Source organism: Scyliorhinus torazame, chromosome 15 (genome assembly GCF_047496885.1).
Source record: "Scyliorhinus torazame isolate Kashiwa2021f chromosome 15, sScyTor2.1, whole genome shotgun sequence".
Lineage (NCBI taxonomy): Eukaryota > Metazoa > Chordata > Chondrichthyes > Carcharhiniformes > Scyliorhinidae > Scyliorhinus > Scyliorhinus torazame.
The window spans coordinates 81,481,700-81,500,281 of NC_092721.1; the positions used below are offsets into that span (position 1 = coordinate 81,481,700).

General features: G+C 42.8%; 1 protein-coding gene across 1 annotated transcript; it reads left to right on the forward strand.

Annotated features, from left to right (window-relative positions):
- Positions 1–648: 648 nt before the first annotated feature.
- LOC140391647 (collagenase 3-like) lies at positions 649–8,193 on the forward strand. Its single transcript, XM_072476341.1, has 10 exons — positions 649–773; positions 893–1,149; positions 1,951–2,099; positions 3,087–3,212; positions 3,616–3,777; positions 5,340–5,463; positions 6,399–6,532; positions 6,966–7,125; positions 7,216–7,319; positions 8,019–8,193. The coding sequence occupies exons 1-10, from the start codon at positions 663–665 to the stop codon at positions 8,117–8,119; spliced, it is 1,428 nt and encodes a 475-aa protein (XP_072332442.1). The 5' UTR covers positions 649–662; the 3' UTR covers positions 8,120–8,193.
- The last annotated feature ends 10,389 nt before the right edge of the window (positions 8,194–18,582 follow it).

Consider the following 18,582-nt stretch of genomic DNA (forward strand, 5'->3'; position numbering starts at 1 on the left):
GATTCATTGACTCCCCACAGCTCCAGTGATATTTGCATTCACTCTGTGTAACTCATTGTTGTTGGGTACAAGTTCAGAGGAGTTGACTGTCAGTATGGAAATAGAATGAAGAATTACAACTCTGGTAATCCTATGAAAGTACCTTTTTTCAGAGGAGCTGTGAACTCTTACCGGCAAGCTACCGATGGTTCCAGGATCTGTTTCTTTGTCTCTTGAAGCCACTGATAAATGTCACAGCAAGCTCCCTGAGATTCATTATGGAGACAGTGCCAATTCCATTTCCTCAGCAACGTCCTGCACAGTTACAAAACAAGTGTTTCCTAGAAACTCAACATTTATCTTGGTTTATGTCGTAATAAGATGAATCTTTACACTGATTTTAATGACATTGGATCATTTGAACAGTTTTGAATTGTTTCTTAGAGAAATATTTAAACATATCTCAAAGAATTGTAAATACTGGATGAGGGAAGAGAAGAATGTCCTTTAGTGGACTTCCTGGCTTTGCTTAACCACTCATGACAGGGCTGTGGTTTTGGCTCTTACTCAAATCTGAATCATTCTATAATTAACATAACTTGGGAAAGACAACACTATAAAAGCTGCAAGGAGAGAATCAGAGGTAGACATTTCTCTCTCAATTTTCAGTTGAGAACAGAAAGATGAAGCACCTTTACTTTTCAGTGCTGATGGTTTTATTTTCTGTAACTTTTTCGTCTGCTGTTCCACTATCAGAAATAGAGAAAAATGAAGAGGATTGGCAATTAGCAGAGGTACTGTGTGGAATATAACGAACAAAGGACAACTGTTCAATGAGTTTCAACAGATTAATCTTTCTTCTTTCACAGATAAAGTCAAGATTAATAACGTTAATGCTTTTATTTTCTTGAAGACTTACTTGAACCGATTTTACAAGCCCGAAGACAGTTCAGCAGGGTTTGCTTCAAAGATCAGAAACTATGTATCGAAGAGTTCCCTATCCAATAAGATTAAGAAAATGCAAGAATTCTTTGGTCTTGAGATAACTGGAAATCTGGATTCTGCAACTATGGGAATTATGGAGAAACCTCGATGTGGGGTCCCTGACGTTGCTGAATATAATCACTTTCCAGGAACGATTAAATGGAAAAAGAATAAAATAACATACAGGTAATATTTTCCACGGTATTTCAAAGCATCAATTCCGTAGTTGATTGGATCCAGTGTGACTGAAAAGTAAAGATGTGTTAAGGATACACGCTGTTAATAATTCACAAATGGCCCAGCAAGTTCAGGGGATGAAGGGATACGGTGTGAGTTGTAAACCTTCAAAACATGCTCATTGGATTTGCTATGCTGAGCTATTCCCCTCACACAAACAGCATATAGTTCAGCCTCTCAGTTTTTGATATTTTGCATTAATTTATCATTAAGTGGATCTCAAAATCTATCCGTTAACTAAAAGCATGAATAAGGTTATAATTGTTAATTCAATGCCAATTAGGTTCAATGTCCGAGAAGGGGACAATCTGTATTCTTCAATCTCACTCATCATATTTAGGAAATATCAAAATTCTTAGATTTATAAAATAGTTAAATGTAAATTTTCTTTTTATATTTATTTTTGTTTCTTTGTTTTTTTCTCTTCTTAGAATTCTCTGAACTCAACCTATCCTCCACATCTTTATTCCTCATTCTGAATTGTCCTCCCACCTCCATCTCCTTTCTTCCTCCTTTCTTTCTCAGTCCTCAGATCACATTGTTCAAGTCGTTAGACTGTTGCCCCACCTGTTCACCGAGGTCCCATTGTCCTCATGGTGCCACTTTCAGCCCTGACTTACAGCAGATTTATGGGACAATTGATTTTTGAGCTGAAGGATGTTGGGAAATATGTCACAAGATTCCCACCCCAGCAAGATTTAGTTGATCATATTTAGCACAAAACCTTATTTCCTGTTTTCTTTCATAAAGAATTTTAAACTACACCCCGGACCTGTCCTCCACCGACGTGGACACAGCCATTCGGAAAGCTTTAAAGATTTGGAGTGACATCACACCTTTGAAGTTCAGAAGAATCTTTAATGGAGAAGCTGACATCATGATCTCATTTGGGGCTCGAGGTATCAACAAAAATCACTTACATTATTCTGGTTTGAGGATAAATTTAGGAATCAAAATTTCATATTATTACGAGGATGATATTGCAAGCAATGAACAAGGAAATAAACAGTGTGAAAGGAATGGAAGGGAAATGTGTAATACCCTGGTTTAATAAATGTTAGTTATTGTAGGCCATTTGCAATCTGTGGGAATGGAAATACACACACCCCGTATATCTCATCACTTCATTCTAATTATACAGATGATTATTCGTGTTGGTGAAATCATATTTCCCATTTGAAGAAGGTTCAGTGGACACTGCATATTGAAGCATTGGAACCTGTAGGATCTCAGCTTTTCTTAGTGGTCAGTGCGACCAAAGTCAATGTTAGTTGTAACAGTACAATTCACCCAATTACACCTAGTTTAGAACAGGGGAAAACAGGAGTTCACGTATCAGTTCAAAACCTGTATTTAAATGAAGCGATGGAATTTCAGTAAATGTTTGGTTACAAATTAAGTGTAACTGGTGCCTGTGCAACACAGCAAGTGTCAGTGAGTAGATTGCAACTTCAGCCACCCGATATAGATGGTGCCATTGTGAGCAGAAAACAGGCTACAAGCTGAAGAGGACAGCCTTTCTGAAAATGGATCTTAGAAAGGGCAACTGCCTCAAAGTGTTCAACTTTCCACAGAATGCTTCCAGATCATGTGCATTTAACTGGCAAGTAACACTGAGCTGCAGGGTTATAAACATAAGATGCTCGTTCTCACTGGCTACATGCCAAAGATGACCACACCAAAATGGAGCGTAGAAAGGGCAACCTGGCACCTGGGTGGTACATTCTCATAGTCGGCTGCCTGAATCTACCCTTCATGCCCGTTGTGAGGAGGGAACATTGCTGTAGGGTGAAAAGATGTTTCTTTGTGTTTATTTACCTTACAAACCCTGATAGTTTCACAGCTTCAGAATTCACTTTGGCGGTTCTTTGTTCCATTATTTTCAGAACATGGCGACAATTATGCATTTGACGGAGCTGATGGAATATTGGCCCATGCTTTTCCTCCTGCAGCAGGCATTGGAGGAGACACTCACTTTGATGAAGATGAAACCTGGACAATGGGATCAAATGGTACAAATATTGACCAATGTTCTTCTCATAATTAGTGGTGAAAATATGAACAAACCAATAGGATGTTTCTTAGTTGTTAGCCAGAAATATTAAATAATATATTTTGGAATATCTGAATAGCAAACTGTAATTTTGATGATCATATATATACAACTTAAGAATTACCAATTCCTTTGAAGCCTCTGAGAAACACACTATCATTAATAATTTGTTAAAGCTTTACATTTTGACACATGTCATGTTCTGAATATTTGCCCAATTACTTTTGATAAAATTAAGATTTGGAAGTGTGTTGAAATAGTTTGGTATTTAGCTGTCAGTTTATGTGAATTTGAAACCTCATGCTCCTCTGAAGCATGTTTACCAGATTTTAAATTTGCTGCTTTGTGATTGTTTTATTTAGGATATAACCTGTTCCTTGTGGCTGCTCATGAATTTGGCCATGCACTGGGATTGGCTCACTCTCGTGATCCTGGGGCTTTGATGTACCCCAACTACACATTTATAAAGACAAAGTATTTCCGGCTTTCTCAGGATGATGTGAATGGAATCCAGGCTCTGTATGGTAGGTTGTAATATTCCTTTCAAAACAATTACTGACCATACCAGTAATTAAAGAGCTGTTACTGTGTGTAGGTAATAACATCATGTGATGTGATTGGAGTCGAAAGATTGAGATATTTTCATAAACAGTAAGATAGTCAGAATAAGTTATCGCTGTAAAATAAAATCTTACTGCTATCATTAACTTGCTGTGGTTGGACATTTTGATTGCCCTGAAACATTCAGAGCAATTTTTCAATGCTTGTACCTTTATCTTGCTTATAGTTCAAATGATGCCAAAATGCTGAAATTAAAATCAGGAATAATAATCCAGTTTTCCTCACTGTAAAACCATGTACCTAACTCAGAAATCTGTTTCATATGTCGAAGGCTCTTTCTATAAATAAATATTTCCTGACATCAAGCCAAGTCTGACTGTTGAGGCGATGGAAAGGGCATGAATCAAGTTTATTCCATTCATAAAAAGGAAGATAATCAAAGGCTCAGCTTCCGTGAAATGTACTCATTTATCTTGCTGTTACGGATGATGTGGAAGTATTGATCCACATTGATATTTTGTATGATGTTTAGTCTGCCCTGTGCTTCCTTCTCAATCATTTTCTTTGTCCGTAACTTCGGGCTACCCGTATAACTGAGTCCCTGAGTGGTCAATGTTCTGCTCTTTCAATTGCTCCCAGGCTTGGAATGTTCACCAAGAGTGCAGAAAACAAAAGTTGGGCACAATAAACAAAAATACTTCACTGGTTTAACACTGTTAGCAGCATTTTATATAATTGATTGATCTTGCATATTGAGCAGCAAATCAAACAACAGACTCAGGTTATCAACGATTCTATAACGTCTGCTCATCTGCTCACCAGTTTTGTGTTACTCATGTTGTGTTCCAATGTACACTACTTCAGTAGTGTGTGCATCACATTTCTCTGTCTTATTCTTTAAAAGAGCAGTAGGGTGAATGTCTGTGATGGCTATTCCAATCGTCTGCCATAACTTTAATGGAAGAGCCGTGGAAATCCCAAACAAATGGCATAAATTATGTTTACGCTGTTTTCTGGAATTGCTATTTTTCTCGCTCTGGAGGCACTGGGACAAGCCCGCAAACTCTTTAGAAATTAACTATCTTTATTTCTTCCTGTCTCTTGAGGATCCTGGTCACTCCCTCCAAGATAAATTCCCAGCTAGTCTTCTTTTTTGTGAGCTTCACCAATCATTGAAATATTACAAACCGTATAACCTTAATGCGAATTGTACCCTAACATTAATCTACTTTAGTCTACTTCAGTGCTAACATTGCTTTGAACATTGTATTCAACATTGTTTATTTACTTATTTTTTGATTTTTCCAATTATGTGGCAATTTAGTGTGGCCAATCTACCTACCCTGTACATCTTTGTGTTGTGGGAGTGAGAACCTTAGACATGGAGAGAATGCGCAAACTCCACATGGACAGTGACCCAGGGCTGGGATCAAATCTGGGTCCTCGGCGCCCTGAGGCTAACCACTGCACCTCCAAAAGTATTATTCTACATTATTTAGTAATATGTCTTGTTACTTTACTTCAGGTCGATCAAAAAGTACTCCCCGCCCTGGGCGATCACCACCAAGAACACCAGAGAAATGTGATCCAAATTTGTCCTTTGATGCAGTTGCTAGTCTTCGAGGGGAGATCTTTCTTTTCAAAGACAGGTATGAACTGCGTTGAACAACCGAGAACATTTCATAAAATGTATTTTTAATTAGCTTCATTGCTAATATTGATACAGTTTCATTTTAGAATGTTTTAGTCAAAATACTTTGGTACATTTTTGGTAAACAGTCCTGTTTTTTCTTTGAATATAGATATGATTTTCTTGTCCACAATAGTCCATATTTCAGGTTCATGATTTCCCCAGATTTCTGAAAGTCATGATTATTTAAGTCATAGAATCATAGCATCCTTACAGTGCAGAAGGAGGCCATTTGGCCCATCGAGTCTCCACCAGCCCTCTGAAAGAGCACCCCACCTAGGCACAATCCCCGACCCTATCCCCGTAACCCAACCTAGGGGCAATTTGGCATTGCCAATCCATCTAACCTGCACATCTTTGGACTGTGGGAGGAAATCGGAGCACCCGGAGGAAATCCACACAGATACGAGAAACATGCAAACTCCACGCAGGCAGGCAGTCCCCAGAGGTCGGAATTGAATCGTCTCTGGTGCTGTGAGGCAGCAATGCTAACCACTGTGCCTCCGTGCAGCACAAGTCAAATTGTTTCCTTGAAAACAATGAAAACCAGTCCAACCTGACAAAGCTGGCACTCATTTCCAGCGAGTGGTTATAGAGTAATAGCGTTTAGCGAGAGTTTGCATTTCAATCGCACCTTTTATGATCTCAGGATGTCCCAAAGTACTTTACAACTAATGAAGTCTAGTTACTGCTGCAACTTCTGACTAGAGTTTGCACATCCCTGGAATAACATCATTTTGCTACTTTTTTGTCCAGGGAACATTTTTAAGGTATGTGATGGACATTGAAGAATGGCAGTTTCTCCTGAACATTTTACCAATGTTGTGTTATGGAATAACTAAGTATATTGCCAGTGGATTAGTTTTAATATCTCCCAACAAATCCTTGTTATAGGTTTTTCTGGAGGAGACATCCACAAATGCCTGAGGCTCAACTGACTTTCATTCACTCACTCTGGCCAAAGATTCCTGCAAAGATTGACGCTGCGTATGAAAATGTGAAGAGGGATTTTCTTGTTGTTATAAAAGGTTGAGTACTGTAACTTTTCTTGGTTAAGAATGAGAGGACTAGAATCCTGTGATAATTCAGTGCTGCAAACAAGGATGCTACCATGATGAGGGGCTGAGCTTTCAGTTCACATTTTAGAACTTATGTTTTTAGGATTGAAATTGAAAACAACTCCTTCTTTTGGATTGTTCCTGTGGTGAAGTGTAATGCTGTGTGCAAAGGGCTGAGGTTCATCAGACGGAGCCAACATGGGAGGGAGAATAATGTCTCTAGAAGTGTAACTCTTGCAAAAAGAAATCAATGTGAGTGAAGAATCAGGAGAGGATTGGAACTAGGATGATTGTCCAGCATTTTGGTCAAGAAATGGTGCCCACAAGAGGCGACATTGAGGTTAAGGAAAAACACATTTATTAATATGGAGATGATAACAACATCATTTCTGTAATCCTATAGGAAACAAATACTGGGCCGTCAATGGCTATGATGTCATGCCAGGTTATCCAAAGTATATCGGTCGCCTCGGTATTCCAAAATCCGTCAGGAAAATAGATGCAGCTGTTCATATTGAGACAACTTCAAAGACATTATTCTTTGCAGGAGACCAGTACTGGAGGTAAAGGTTCATTCCTAAGATAAATATTAATCTCAATAGTTTTTCATCACTGTCTCATTGTTTACATAAAGTATGTGCTTCTCCTTCCAGTTTTGATGAAACCAAACGAACCATGGATGAAGGTTACCCACACCTCATAACAGACGACTGGCCAGGAATCCCTGCAAGAGTGGATGCAGCATTTGAACAGCACGGTAATTTGAAAGCAAATATTCATTGAAGTATTGAGATAGTCCAAATATTGATGTGCTCATTTCAGTGTGTGGTATTATAGGTATTACGGTACCTGATAGGCTAAAGCACCATTGGTGGAAACTGTATGCTTTCTATTGGTTAGAATGTATGATAGCTCTGCCCTGATAGGCGGGGTATAAGAACCCGTGCCGCCTCAGCAGTCTTCATTCTGTACCTGAGTTGCTGGGGGAAACATCTAGCTTATTAATGTCTTCAGTTGGACTACAACCTCGCTTTAGTGGTCATTGATCGTGCATCACAGTGCAAATGCAATATTTAACCGCCTTTTCAATGAATAAGTGCACTCAATATTTTTTGTTCAGTAAATACTTTGCAGAGCTTCTTAATGCTCAGAGAGTTAACTCATTCAATATATGAGCCATGCCAACCATCAGCTCCCAGATTTGATCCCTGGTCAAATCAGGGATGCGATTGTAGCTTGTGTATTGATGGAGTCAGCATAGTTACAGTGAACGCCTCTGGTCCAGGAACAATAAAATCAACTTGAAATTCACTACACCTGCATATCAGCAATTTTGAAGAAAAGATTGTAGAATGCACCTGCTAAAACGTCATGATAATAAAGGTGTTTTGTTTGCATTAATTGAAGCCGTTTGTGGATCCCCGGTTGAGGTTAACTTTTCTATTCTGTTTTGTAGGATATATTTACTTCTTTCATGGACCAACTCAATATCTGTTCAACATCAATGGGCGACGAGTTCATCAGATTCGCAGAATTAATCACTGGGTGGGGTGTTAGATACATGCCTTATCAATTTATACACAACATACCTCTCAGAATAGCTTAATTGTATTGTTCTAAATAATATTGTATGAAAGACACATAATTATTGCAAACAAATGAACTAATTAATATAATTTAATATAATTCAATTGATTAGCACTTGTTATTTATTGTATTGCTCATTTCATATTTTGTTTTATTGATTTTATTATTTATATTTTTCTTATTTATGTTGCAAAATCTAATTTATTTATATTATTTAAATTCATGTTGTTCTTAATTTGGATAAAATACATTGTTATGAGTAAATGCAATGTTGGGAAATAGGAAAAACCCATCATTTTTCATCTCCCATGTTGAAAACAAATAAATGATATGAAATTCAATTTGCTTACTGAATCTATGTACTTTGCGTGCTTTATTAAGCTGTGTAAGAATGTTTCTTACAATGGCACAGAGTGGCGATGTTCGATGTAGAAGTGATGGTAAAAGACGAGCAGTATAGGCAGTATCAGATCATCCACAGTGTCTGCTATTCAGTTCCATTGACTGTAACAGAGCTTGAAGTCAAATGTCTGATGCATCGAATACCTGATAGGCGATTTCTATGAGAGGTTTCCCGGGTGAGACAAGGTTGACAAAGGTTGGTTGGGATTCTTGCCATGAAATGCTAGAGGCAGAAATTACTTCCTTCTCAGTGAATCATTGGTCTCAGGGAGACCATAATAATAATTGCTTAATGTCACAAATAGGCTTCAATGAAGATACTGTGAAAAGCCTTGAGTCGCCACATTCTGCTGCTTGTTCGGGGAGGCCGGTACGGGAATTGAATCCACGCTGCTGGCCTTGTTCTGCACTACAAGCCAGCTGTACAGCCCACTGTGCTAAACCAGTCCCTGGGATTTGAACTCAGGTCGTCAGTGCCATAGTCCCAGTGCTAACCACTGCGCCGCATGATGCCCATTTTCTTTGACCATCCATTCTCTTGTAGTGTCAAGGACTTGACCCAGCTCTCAGGCACACTGGTATATAGATCTTTGTGTTAGCTTTAAGCAGACAGGCTTATTCCCACTCATTGCCAGAGAAAACAATCCATGAACACTTTTTGAAGTGGTGGAAGCAGAGGCTTAGAGGTACCATTTCTTATTATTAACCAAATAATCTGGACCAGGTGTCATCATAGATATCACAGAATTTACAGTGCAGAAGGAGGCCATTCGGCCCATCAGGTCTGCACCGACCCTTGGAAAGAGCACCCTTCCTAAGCCCACCCCCCCACCCCATCCCCACCCAGTAACCCCACCCAACCCAACCCAAACTTTTTGGACACTAAGGGCAATTTCACATGGTCAATCCACCTAACCTGCACATCTTTAGACTGTGGGAGGAAATCGGAGCACCCGGAGGAAACCCACGCAGACACGGGGAGAAAGTGCAAACTCTGCACAGACAGTGACCCAAGCAGGGAATCGAACCTGGGACCCTGGAGCTGTGAAGCAACTGTGCTAACCACTGTGCTACCATGCCCCTATTTCTATGTATGTTTCTATGTATCCTCCTTCTGAATTAACCTTTTCTACGGCACTTTATCAAATGCCTTCTGGAAGTCCAGATACACTGCCTCTACAGGATTCCCATTATCCACTTAACTTGTTACAAAGAACATAGAACAATACAGCACAGTACAGGCCCTTCGGCCCACGACCATTCATCCTAATCTAAGATAACCTAACTTACACCCCTTCAAATTGCTGCTGTCAATGTGCCTGTCCAAGAGTCGCTTAAATGTCCCGAATGACTCTGACTCCACCACCTCTGCTGGCAGTGCATTCCACACACCCACCACTCTCTGTGTAAACCGCCTACCTCTCACATCTTACATCCAACCACCTTAAAATTATGTCCCCTTGTGACAGCCATTTTCGCTCTGGGGAAAAGTCTCTGGCTATCCACTCTATCCATGCCTCTCATCACCTTGTACACCTCTATCAAGTCACCTCTCTTCCTTCTTCACTCCAGTGAGAAAAGCCCTTGCTCCCTCAACCTTTCTTCATAAGACATGCCCTCCAGTTCAGGCAGAATCCTGGTAAATCTCCTCTGCACCCTCTCCAAAGCATCCACATCCTTCCTATAATGAGGTGACCAGAACTGGACACAATATTCCGAGTTTGGTCTAACCAGGGTTTTATAAAGCTGCAGCAAAACCTCGTGGCTCTTAAACTCAATCCCCCTGTTAATGAAAGCCAACACACCATACACTTTCTTAACAACCCTGTCAAGTTGGATGGCAACTTTGAGGGATCTATGTACATGGACCCCAAGATCCCTCTGTTCCTCCACACTTCCAAGAATCCTGCCTATAACCCTGTATTCAACATTCAAATTTGACCTTCCAAAATGAATCACTTCACATTTATCTAGATTGAACTCCATCTGCCACTTCTCAGCCCAGCTTTGCATCCTGTCAATGTCCTGTTGTAACCTGCAACAGCCCTCAACACTATCTACAACTCCACCAACCTTTGTGTCATCGGCAAACTTACTAACCCACCCTTCCACTTCCTCATCCAAGTCATTTATAAAAACCACAAAGAGCAGAGGTCCCAGAACAGATCCCTGCGGGACACCACTGGTCACCGACCTCAAGGCGGAATACTGTATCCAGACAGCCAAATCTCCCTGTATCCCATGCCCCCTAACTGTCTGAATGAGCCTACCATGGGGAACCTTATCAAATGCCTGACTGAAATCCATATACACCACATCCACTGCCCGACCTTCATCAATGTGTCTCTTCACATTCTCAAAGAATTCAATGAGGCTTGTGAGGCATGACCTGCCCCTCACAAAGCCCTGCTGACTATCTTTAATCAAGCTATGTTTTTTAAAATAATCATAAATCCTATCTCTCAGAATCCTTTCCAATATTTTGCTCACCACAGACGTAAGGCTGACTGGTCTGTAATTCCCTGGGATTTACCTATTCCCTTTCTTGAACAGGGAACAACATTCGCCAACCTCCAATCATCCGGTACTACTCCAGTGGAGAGTGAGGACACAAAGATCATCGCCAACGGCGCAGCAATCTCCTCCCTCGTTTCCTGTAGTAACCTTGGGTATATCCCGTCAGGCCCAGGGGACTTATCTATCCTGATGCTTTTCAAAATCTCCAGCACATCCTCTTTTTAATATCAACCATTTCAAGCCTATTAACCTGGTTTACACTGTTCTCATGACCAACAAGGTCCCTCTCTCTAGTGAATACTGAAGCAAAATATTCATTTAGGGCCTCCCCTATCTCCTCAGACTCTAGGCACAAGTTCTCTCCACTATCCTTGATCGGCCCTACTCTCACTCTGATCATCCTCTTATTTCTCACATAAGTGTAGAACGCCTTGGGGTTTTCCCTAATTCTTCCCGCCAGGGCTTTTTCATGCCCCTTCTAGCTCTCATAAGTCCATTTTTGAGTTCCTTCCTGGCTACCTTGTAACCCTCTAGAGCTGTGCCAGATCCTTGCATCCTCAACCTTATGTAAGCTTCCTTCTTCCTCTTGATTAGAACATAGAACATGACAGCGCAGTACAGGCCCTTCGGCCCTCGATGTTGCGCCGACCTGTGAAACCACTCTAAAGCCCATCTACACTATTCCCTTATCGTCCATATGTCTATCCAATGACCATTTGAATACCCTTAGTGTTGGCGAGTCCACTACTGTTGCAAGCAGGGCATTCCACATCCTTACTACTCTCTGAGTAAAGAACCTACCTCTGACATCTGTCTTATATCTATCACCCCTCAATTTAAAGCTATGTCCCCTCGTGCTAGACATCACCATTCGAGGAAAAAGGCTCTCACTGTCCACCCTATCCAATCCTCTGATCATCCTGTATGCCTCAATTAAGTCACCTCTTAACCTTCTTTTCTCTAATGAAAATAGCCTCAAGTCCCTCAGCCTTTCCTCATAAGGTCTTCTCTCCATACCAGGCAACATTCTGGTAAATCTCCTCTGCACCCTTTTCTAGAAGCTCCACTTCTCTTGTCATCCAAGGCTCCTTCACCTTACCATTCCTTCCTCGTCTCAGTGGGACAAAACTATCCACTGCTCACAGCAAGTGCTCCTTAAACAACCCCCACATTACTGTTGTGCATTCCCCCATCTTCAGGGAACTTCAGCAAATTAGTAAAACATGATTTACCCTTCATCAAACCATGCTGACTCTGATGGATTGCGTTTTGACTTTTCAAATGTCCTGTTACCACTTCCTTAATAATGGATTCCAACAGTTTCCCAGTGGCAATCGCTAAACAGACTGGCCTATAGTTTCCTACTTTTTGCCTATCTCTCTTTTTGAATAATACGTTAGCATTTTTCCAATCCATTGGAACATTTCCAGAATCCAGGGAATGTTGGAATATTATAACCATTGCCTCCGGTAGCTCTGTTGCCGCTTCATCTAAGACTCGAGGATGTAGACGGTCAGGTCCTGGAGATTTGTCTACCTTTAATCGGAATAGTTTGCTCAATACTTTTTCCTTAGTGATGGCAATTGTTTTAATTTCCTCCTTTTCAACAACCTCTGCATTATCTGTTACTCTTGGGATGGTTTTAGTACCTCCTCCATAAAAACTGGGGCAAAATATTGATTTAGTGTCTGCCATTTCTGTGTTCCCCATTTTATTGACTCTCCAGTCTCATCCTCTAAGAGGCCAACATTGACTTTAGCTACCCTCTTTTTAAAAAAAATATACTTACAGAATCTTTTGCTATCTGGTTTTATATTTTACGCTAGATTTCTTTCTAATTTCCCTTTGCTCCATTTAATACTATTTTAGTCACCTTTTGTTAGTCTTTAAAATGTTCCCAATCCTCCAACCTGCCACTGACTTTTGCAATAAGGTATGCCTTAATTATTGCCTTTATGTTATCTTTAACCTCCTTGCTTAGCCACTGATGCATTTTCCCCCTCTCACAATCTTTCTTTCTCTCTGGAATATATTATATTTGGGAGGAGTTGGATATCGCCTTAAATATCTGCCACTGCTCATCACTGTTCTACCTTTTAATCTTTCTGCCCAGGCCACTAGGGCCAAATCTGCCTTCCTGACTATGTAATTCTTGGTTTAACACCTGAATGCCAGTGTGACTCAAATTTATTGCCATCAAACTGAATTTGAAACTCAAGCATGCAATGATCACTCTTCCCAAGAGGATCCTTTACTACAAGATCATTAATTAATCCCATCTCATTGCACAATGTTAATCCAAAACAGCCCACTTCCTGGTTGGTTCCAGAACATATTGTTCCGAGAAACAATCTCTAATACACTCTATGAACTCTCCTTCGAGGCTACCCTTGACACTCTATGAATTCTTCCTCAAGGCTATTGCCCAATTTGATTAATTCAGTCTATATGCATAATTAAAATTGCCCATGATTATCATCATACCTTTCTTACATGTCCGCAGGATTCCCTGGTTTATACTGTGTCCTCTTGTGAAACTACTGTTTGGGGGCCTATAGATTACTCCCACCAGGGACTTCTTCCCATGCTATTTCTTCTTTCCACCCAGACTGATTCCATAACTTGAACTTCTGGGCCAACCTCATTTCTCACCGCAGAACTGATATCCCTTTCTTTACTAACAAAGCTACGCCACCTCCTTTTCCTTCCTGTCTGTCCTTCCAAAATATTGAGTACCCTTGGATGTTCAACTCCCAGATATAACCATATCTCACTAATCGCCTCCAAATCATACCCTGTTTGGTAAAGGGAGCTGTTCCTTTGGGACAGACTCCACTTGAATCATGTTGGCGCCAGTGCCCTGGTAAATCAAATAACTGGGGCTGTAGATAGGGCTTTAAACCAAATAATAGGGGGAGAGTTCAGTTGCATGGAAACTTTAAAAAAACAAAGTGTAAGGTGAAAGTAGGAGTACCGGTGAATGATGAGGCTAATGTTACAAACATACTTTGTATCTGAATTCTACATGGACCGGAGCAGGATCAGTGGCTGGAGTCATTCTGGAGCATCCATGAGGCTGACATTTTCATGGATAGCACGTTTATAGAGGGGGTCATACCCCAGGCAGAAAGGGAATGGGTGACTGCCAGGCAGAGTAGAGGTAGACAGGTAGTTCAGGAGGTCCAAGCAGCCAAACCCCTCTCAAACACATATGATGCTTTGCATACTGTTGGGGGTAATTACTTCTCAGGGGAATGCAGTGAAAACCAAGCCTATAATACCATGAGTGGCTCAACCGGGCAGAGGTTAAGGAAAAAGAGGGGTAGGGCTATAGTGATAGGGAATTCAATTGTAAGGGGAACAGATAGGTGCTTCTGTGGCCAAAGAAGTGATTCCACGATGGAATGCTGCCTCCCTGGTGCTAGGGTCCAGGATGTCACAGAGCAGCTGCAGAACATTTTGGAGGGGGAGGGCGAAGCCCTGGCAGTCACAGTTCATAATGGTACCAACCACATCGGTAAAAAAGGGATGGGGTCTTGAAAGCTGAATACAGGGAGTTAGGAAATAATATAAGGAGGGCTTTTCAGGATTACGCCCAGTGCCATGCGCTATTGAGAGCAGAAATAGGAGGATAGGTAGGATGAATGCATGGCTAGAGGGGTCGTGTAGGAGAATGAGTTTCATATTCTGAGGCTTTGGGACAGGTTCTAGGGAAGGTGGGACCTCTACAAACTGGATGGATTCTGTAAAGGGCAGTGAAGAGTCCCCACAAAGTAGGTTGAAACAAAAAAGTATTTCATTTTTATTTCATTGTTATTATTATATTATAAAAATATTATTATTACGTACAGCTCCAGTAGTTCCCTACCGGGTCTTTGCAAGGCCGACTGGCCGACTCTATTCATACAAAGCAAACATTGTTAATGGACTCCGCCCCCTTATCGGGGGAACGCGTATTCAGTAAGATCCATGGTTGGTGAATCATCCCTGCCCCGTAAGCCCCATGCAGGTTCAAACAACGGGTTACACCCAAGAGGACTGGGGCTAATAACCTTGCAGGGGTGTTTGCTAAGTGCTGTTGGGGAAGCTTTAAACTAGTATGGCAGGGGGATGGATACCAGAGAAGGGAGTTAGAGGAGGTGGAAACTGGGTTAGAAACAAAAGGCGGGGCGGCATGTGGCGCAGTGGATAGCACTGGGACTGCGCCGCTGAGGACCCGGGTTCGAATCTCGACCCTGGGTCACTGTCCGTGTGGAGTTTGCACATTCTCCCCATGTCTGCGTGGGTTTCACCCCCACAACCCAAAGATGTGCAGGTTGAGTGGATTGGCCACGCTAAATTGCCCCTTAATTGGAAAAAAATATATCATTGGGTACTCTAAATTCATTTTAAAAAAGAAACAAAAGGCAGAAAAGGTGAAAGGAAGACATGGGAATAAAACATAAAAAACTAACAGTGGTTCTGTTGTGCCCCAGAAAAGAGACCCCTGCCAGGAACCACACTTTCCAGAAAAGAGACCCCTGTCAGGAACCACACTCTCCAGAAAAGAGACCCCTGTCAGGAACCACCCTCTCCAGAAAATAGACCCCTGTCAGGAAGGTCCCCAGGAAGAGACCCCTGCCAGGAAGGCCCCCAGAAAAGAGACCCCTGCCAGGAAGCCCCCAGAAAAGAGACCCCTGCCAGGAAGCCCCCAGAAAAGAGACCCTTGCCAGGAAGCTCCCCAAAAAGAGACCCTTGCCAGGAAGCTCCCCAAAAAGAGGAACCTGTCAGGATGCCCCCCTTTTTGGAAGCTAGAGAGCAGACCAGTCAGAGGCAGTGAAAATAATTACTGCTGTGGCACTCACCCGGGCATATACCTGCTGTCTGAGACAGAGGAAGCACCACATGCCAATTGCTGGCATGATCCTCAGATCCTTGAACTGCAAACCATTCATTCATTTCCCTCACTGGGCTATGATTGACAGCTTCCATACACAGTTGTCAGCATTGCTTTATTCATCTTCCTTAATTGCTGAGTAATCCTGAAATGCTCTAACCACAATGTTTGCAAATATCAATCATTTCAAAGAGAAGTAAGTGCTGTTAATTTCCAGCTGAGCACTTCAAAATCATTCAAGTATGAAAGGGGGGATGATTGGAATGTACTTAACCCCCTTGGAAGTGGTTGATGTTGACCAGGCCATATACTAAAAACATGTCCTTTGCCTTGCAGGGACATCAACCAAAGAGTCTGACCTGTCTACCATCAGTGTCTCACTGCCCACGCGTGGCATCATCTCAGAAGAGATCTTGGGGAGGACATGGATGAAGTGTCATAGCTATCACCTGCACCATCTATATCAGGGTGGAGGCAAGAATGTTCCAGATATCGGACAGTTAGAGGTCTGCAGTATCCCAGTACTCAGCTGTGCTTCAGCCAGGTGCCACGTCTCTGGACTCATTCACCCCTCAGCCACCAGAAATGCAGAGGCAGAGCTGGGAATACCAGGGGTTGCCCGCGACACTCCTACGACTACAGGAGATGTTGCAGACATTGCATGGCACCCAGACCAACACTGCAAGGGTGGCACCTGTAGTGGCGAGCCTCAGGCAAGAGGTCAGATCCACAACAGGAGGACTCTGAAGCATGGCTCAATTCCTGAGGACCATGGCTGAGGGCGGCAGCTGCATGGTGGAGAAATGGTGGGCCTCCAGGACTGACAAAGCCAAATGACGTTGAGGCTTTTGCAGCTCACTCCAGCTGCCCCTCCATCCTATGAGTAAACCAGGGGCCCATGAGCAGCCAGAGGGGGGAGGGTCCACTGGAGCATAACCTGGGGCCTTCCACCCAGGAGACCCTGGGAATAACCAGCCCACTCCTTCCTGAGACTGGCGCAACTCAGGTTCAGTGGGGAGAACAGGATGACGCTGCAAAATCAGTGCCACCCAAAATCAGGTCACTTCCACCTCTTATGTGCATCCTGGGAACACACTCAGATGTACTGGGAGGATTCATAAGTGTAAGGAATTGTAGGGGCACAGTGTGGGCACGGGTGAAGTTAGGCACAGATACTTGGGGGTTATTATCACATGTACCATCTCGATATGTCACCAAATTAAATATTATTGTTCTTTACCACCTGAATGCCTCACATTCTTTAACCCTCCTCCCAGTGGCAGAATGCTTCTCCCCATCTGGACACGTTCGCTGTCCCTCAATGTCAGGCTGATGTTTAGGTCCACTCATTGCGACTGTTTCATTCACAGTGATAGGACTCAAACATGATTCAGTGAATCCTAGACCCTCGCTAATCGTCTTCTAGAGCAATGGAACAAATTAACTTAGGGCCAAACCTCACTCAGGCTAGAGCCGGGGATTCAGCATGCTGACAGCAGACAGACATAAGCAATAGCTGAGGAGCATCACAGACCAATCTTCACTGTGAGTCATCATCACTCTCCTGCATTCGCTGAGGGGTCAGGCCATTCTGGATGGGAGGTTTGGGAGTGGTTATGTGGATGACAATGAGGGCGCCCCTAGCCCTCCTGCCCATGCGCACCCTGGCCCCCGCCTGGACTCCATCCTCCGGATCCTCAGTGGCTTCTTCCTCAACTCCCCCCTGAACGTTCTCTTCATCTGAGGACCGTGCTGCTCCTCCAAGTCTTCCTTGTGAAGTTCACCGCCCAACTGCACAGCCAGGTTATGTATCGCACAGAAGACCACCAGAATGCTGGAACCCCTCTGGGGGCTGTACTGGAAGGCTCCACTGGAGCGGTCGAAGCAGCAGAAGTGCGTCTTCAGGAGGCCGATGCATCGCTCTATCACAGGTCAGGTGGCACTCTGAGCCTTGTTGTACCGGGCCTCTGTCGTGGTCTCTGGCCTCTGCACTGGTGTCATCAGCCAAGACCTCAAAGGAACCCTTTTCCCCTACAAGCCATCCCTCCTGCCTGGGGTGACCCTGGAAAAAGCCAGGGATCTGTGATTGCCCAAGGATGTAACGGTCATGCACACTCCCTGGAAAATGTGCACACACATGCATGAATTACATTTGGTGGTCACACACCAGTTGCACATTGAGGGAGTATAACCCCTTCCTGTTTCTGAAGGATACTCTCTGATGTCACATGGGTGCAGTCAATAAGGGCAGCACGGTGGCGCAGTGGGTTAGCCCTGCAACCTCATGGCGCTGAGGTCCCAGGTTCGATCCCGGCTCTGGGTCACTGTCCGTGTGGAGTTTGCACATTCTCCCTGTGTTTCCGTGGGTTTCGCCCCACAACTCAAAGATGTGCAAGCTAGGTGGATTGGCCATGCTAAATTGCCCCTTAATTGGAAAAATGAATTGGGTACTCTAAATTATTTTTAAAAAAGAAAATGGGTGCAGTCGATCACCCCTTGCTCCTGTAGCAGACCAGCTATGGTGCCAAACACCATGGCCTTCTCGCTTTGCTGGGCCTGGTCCAGGTAAAATTGAATAAAGTTCAAACTCCTTGCATAGAATGCTGCCTGTGAGGTGTCACACAGGTCACCCACGGAG

Coding starts and splice junctions, on each gene's coding strand:
- LOC140391647 (XM_072476341.1), top strand. CDS start 663: ATGAAGCACCTTTACTTTTCAGTGCTGATGGTTTTATTTTCTGTAACT. Junction 774..892: donor AGGATTGGCAATTAGCAGAG/GTACTGTGTGGA, acceptor ATTTTCTTGAAG/ACTTACTTGAACCGATTTTA. Junction 1,150..1,950: donor AAGAATAAAATAACATACAG/GTAATATTTTCC, acceptor TCTTTCATAAAG/AATTTTAAACTACACCCCGG.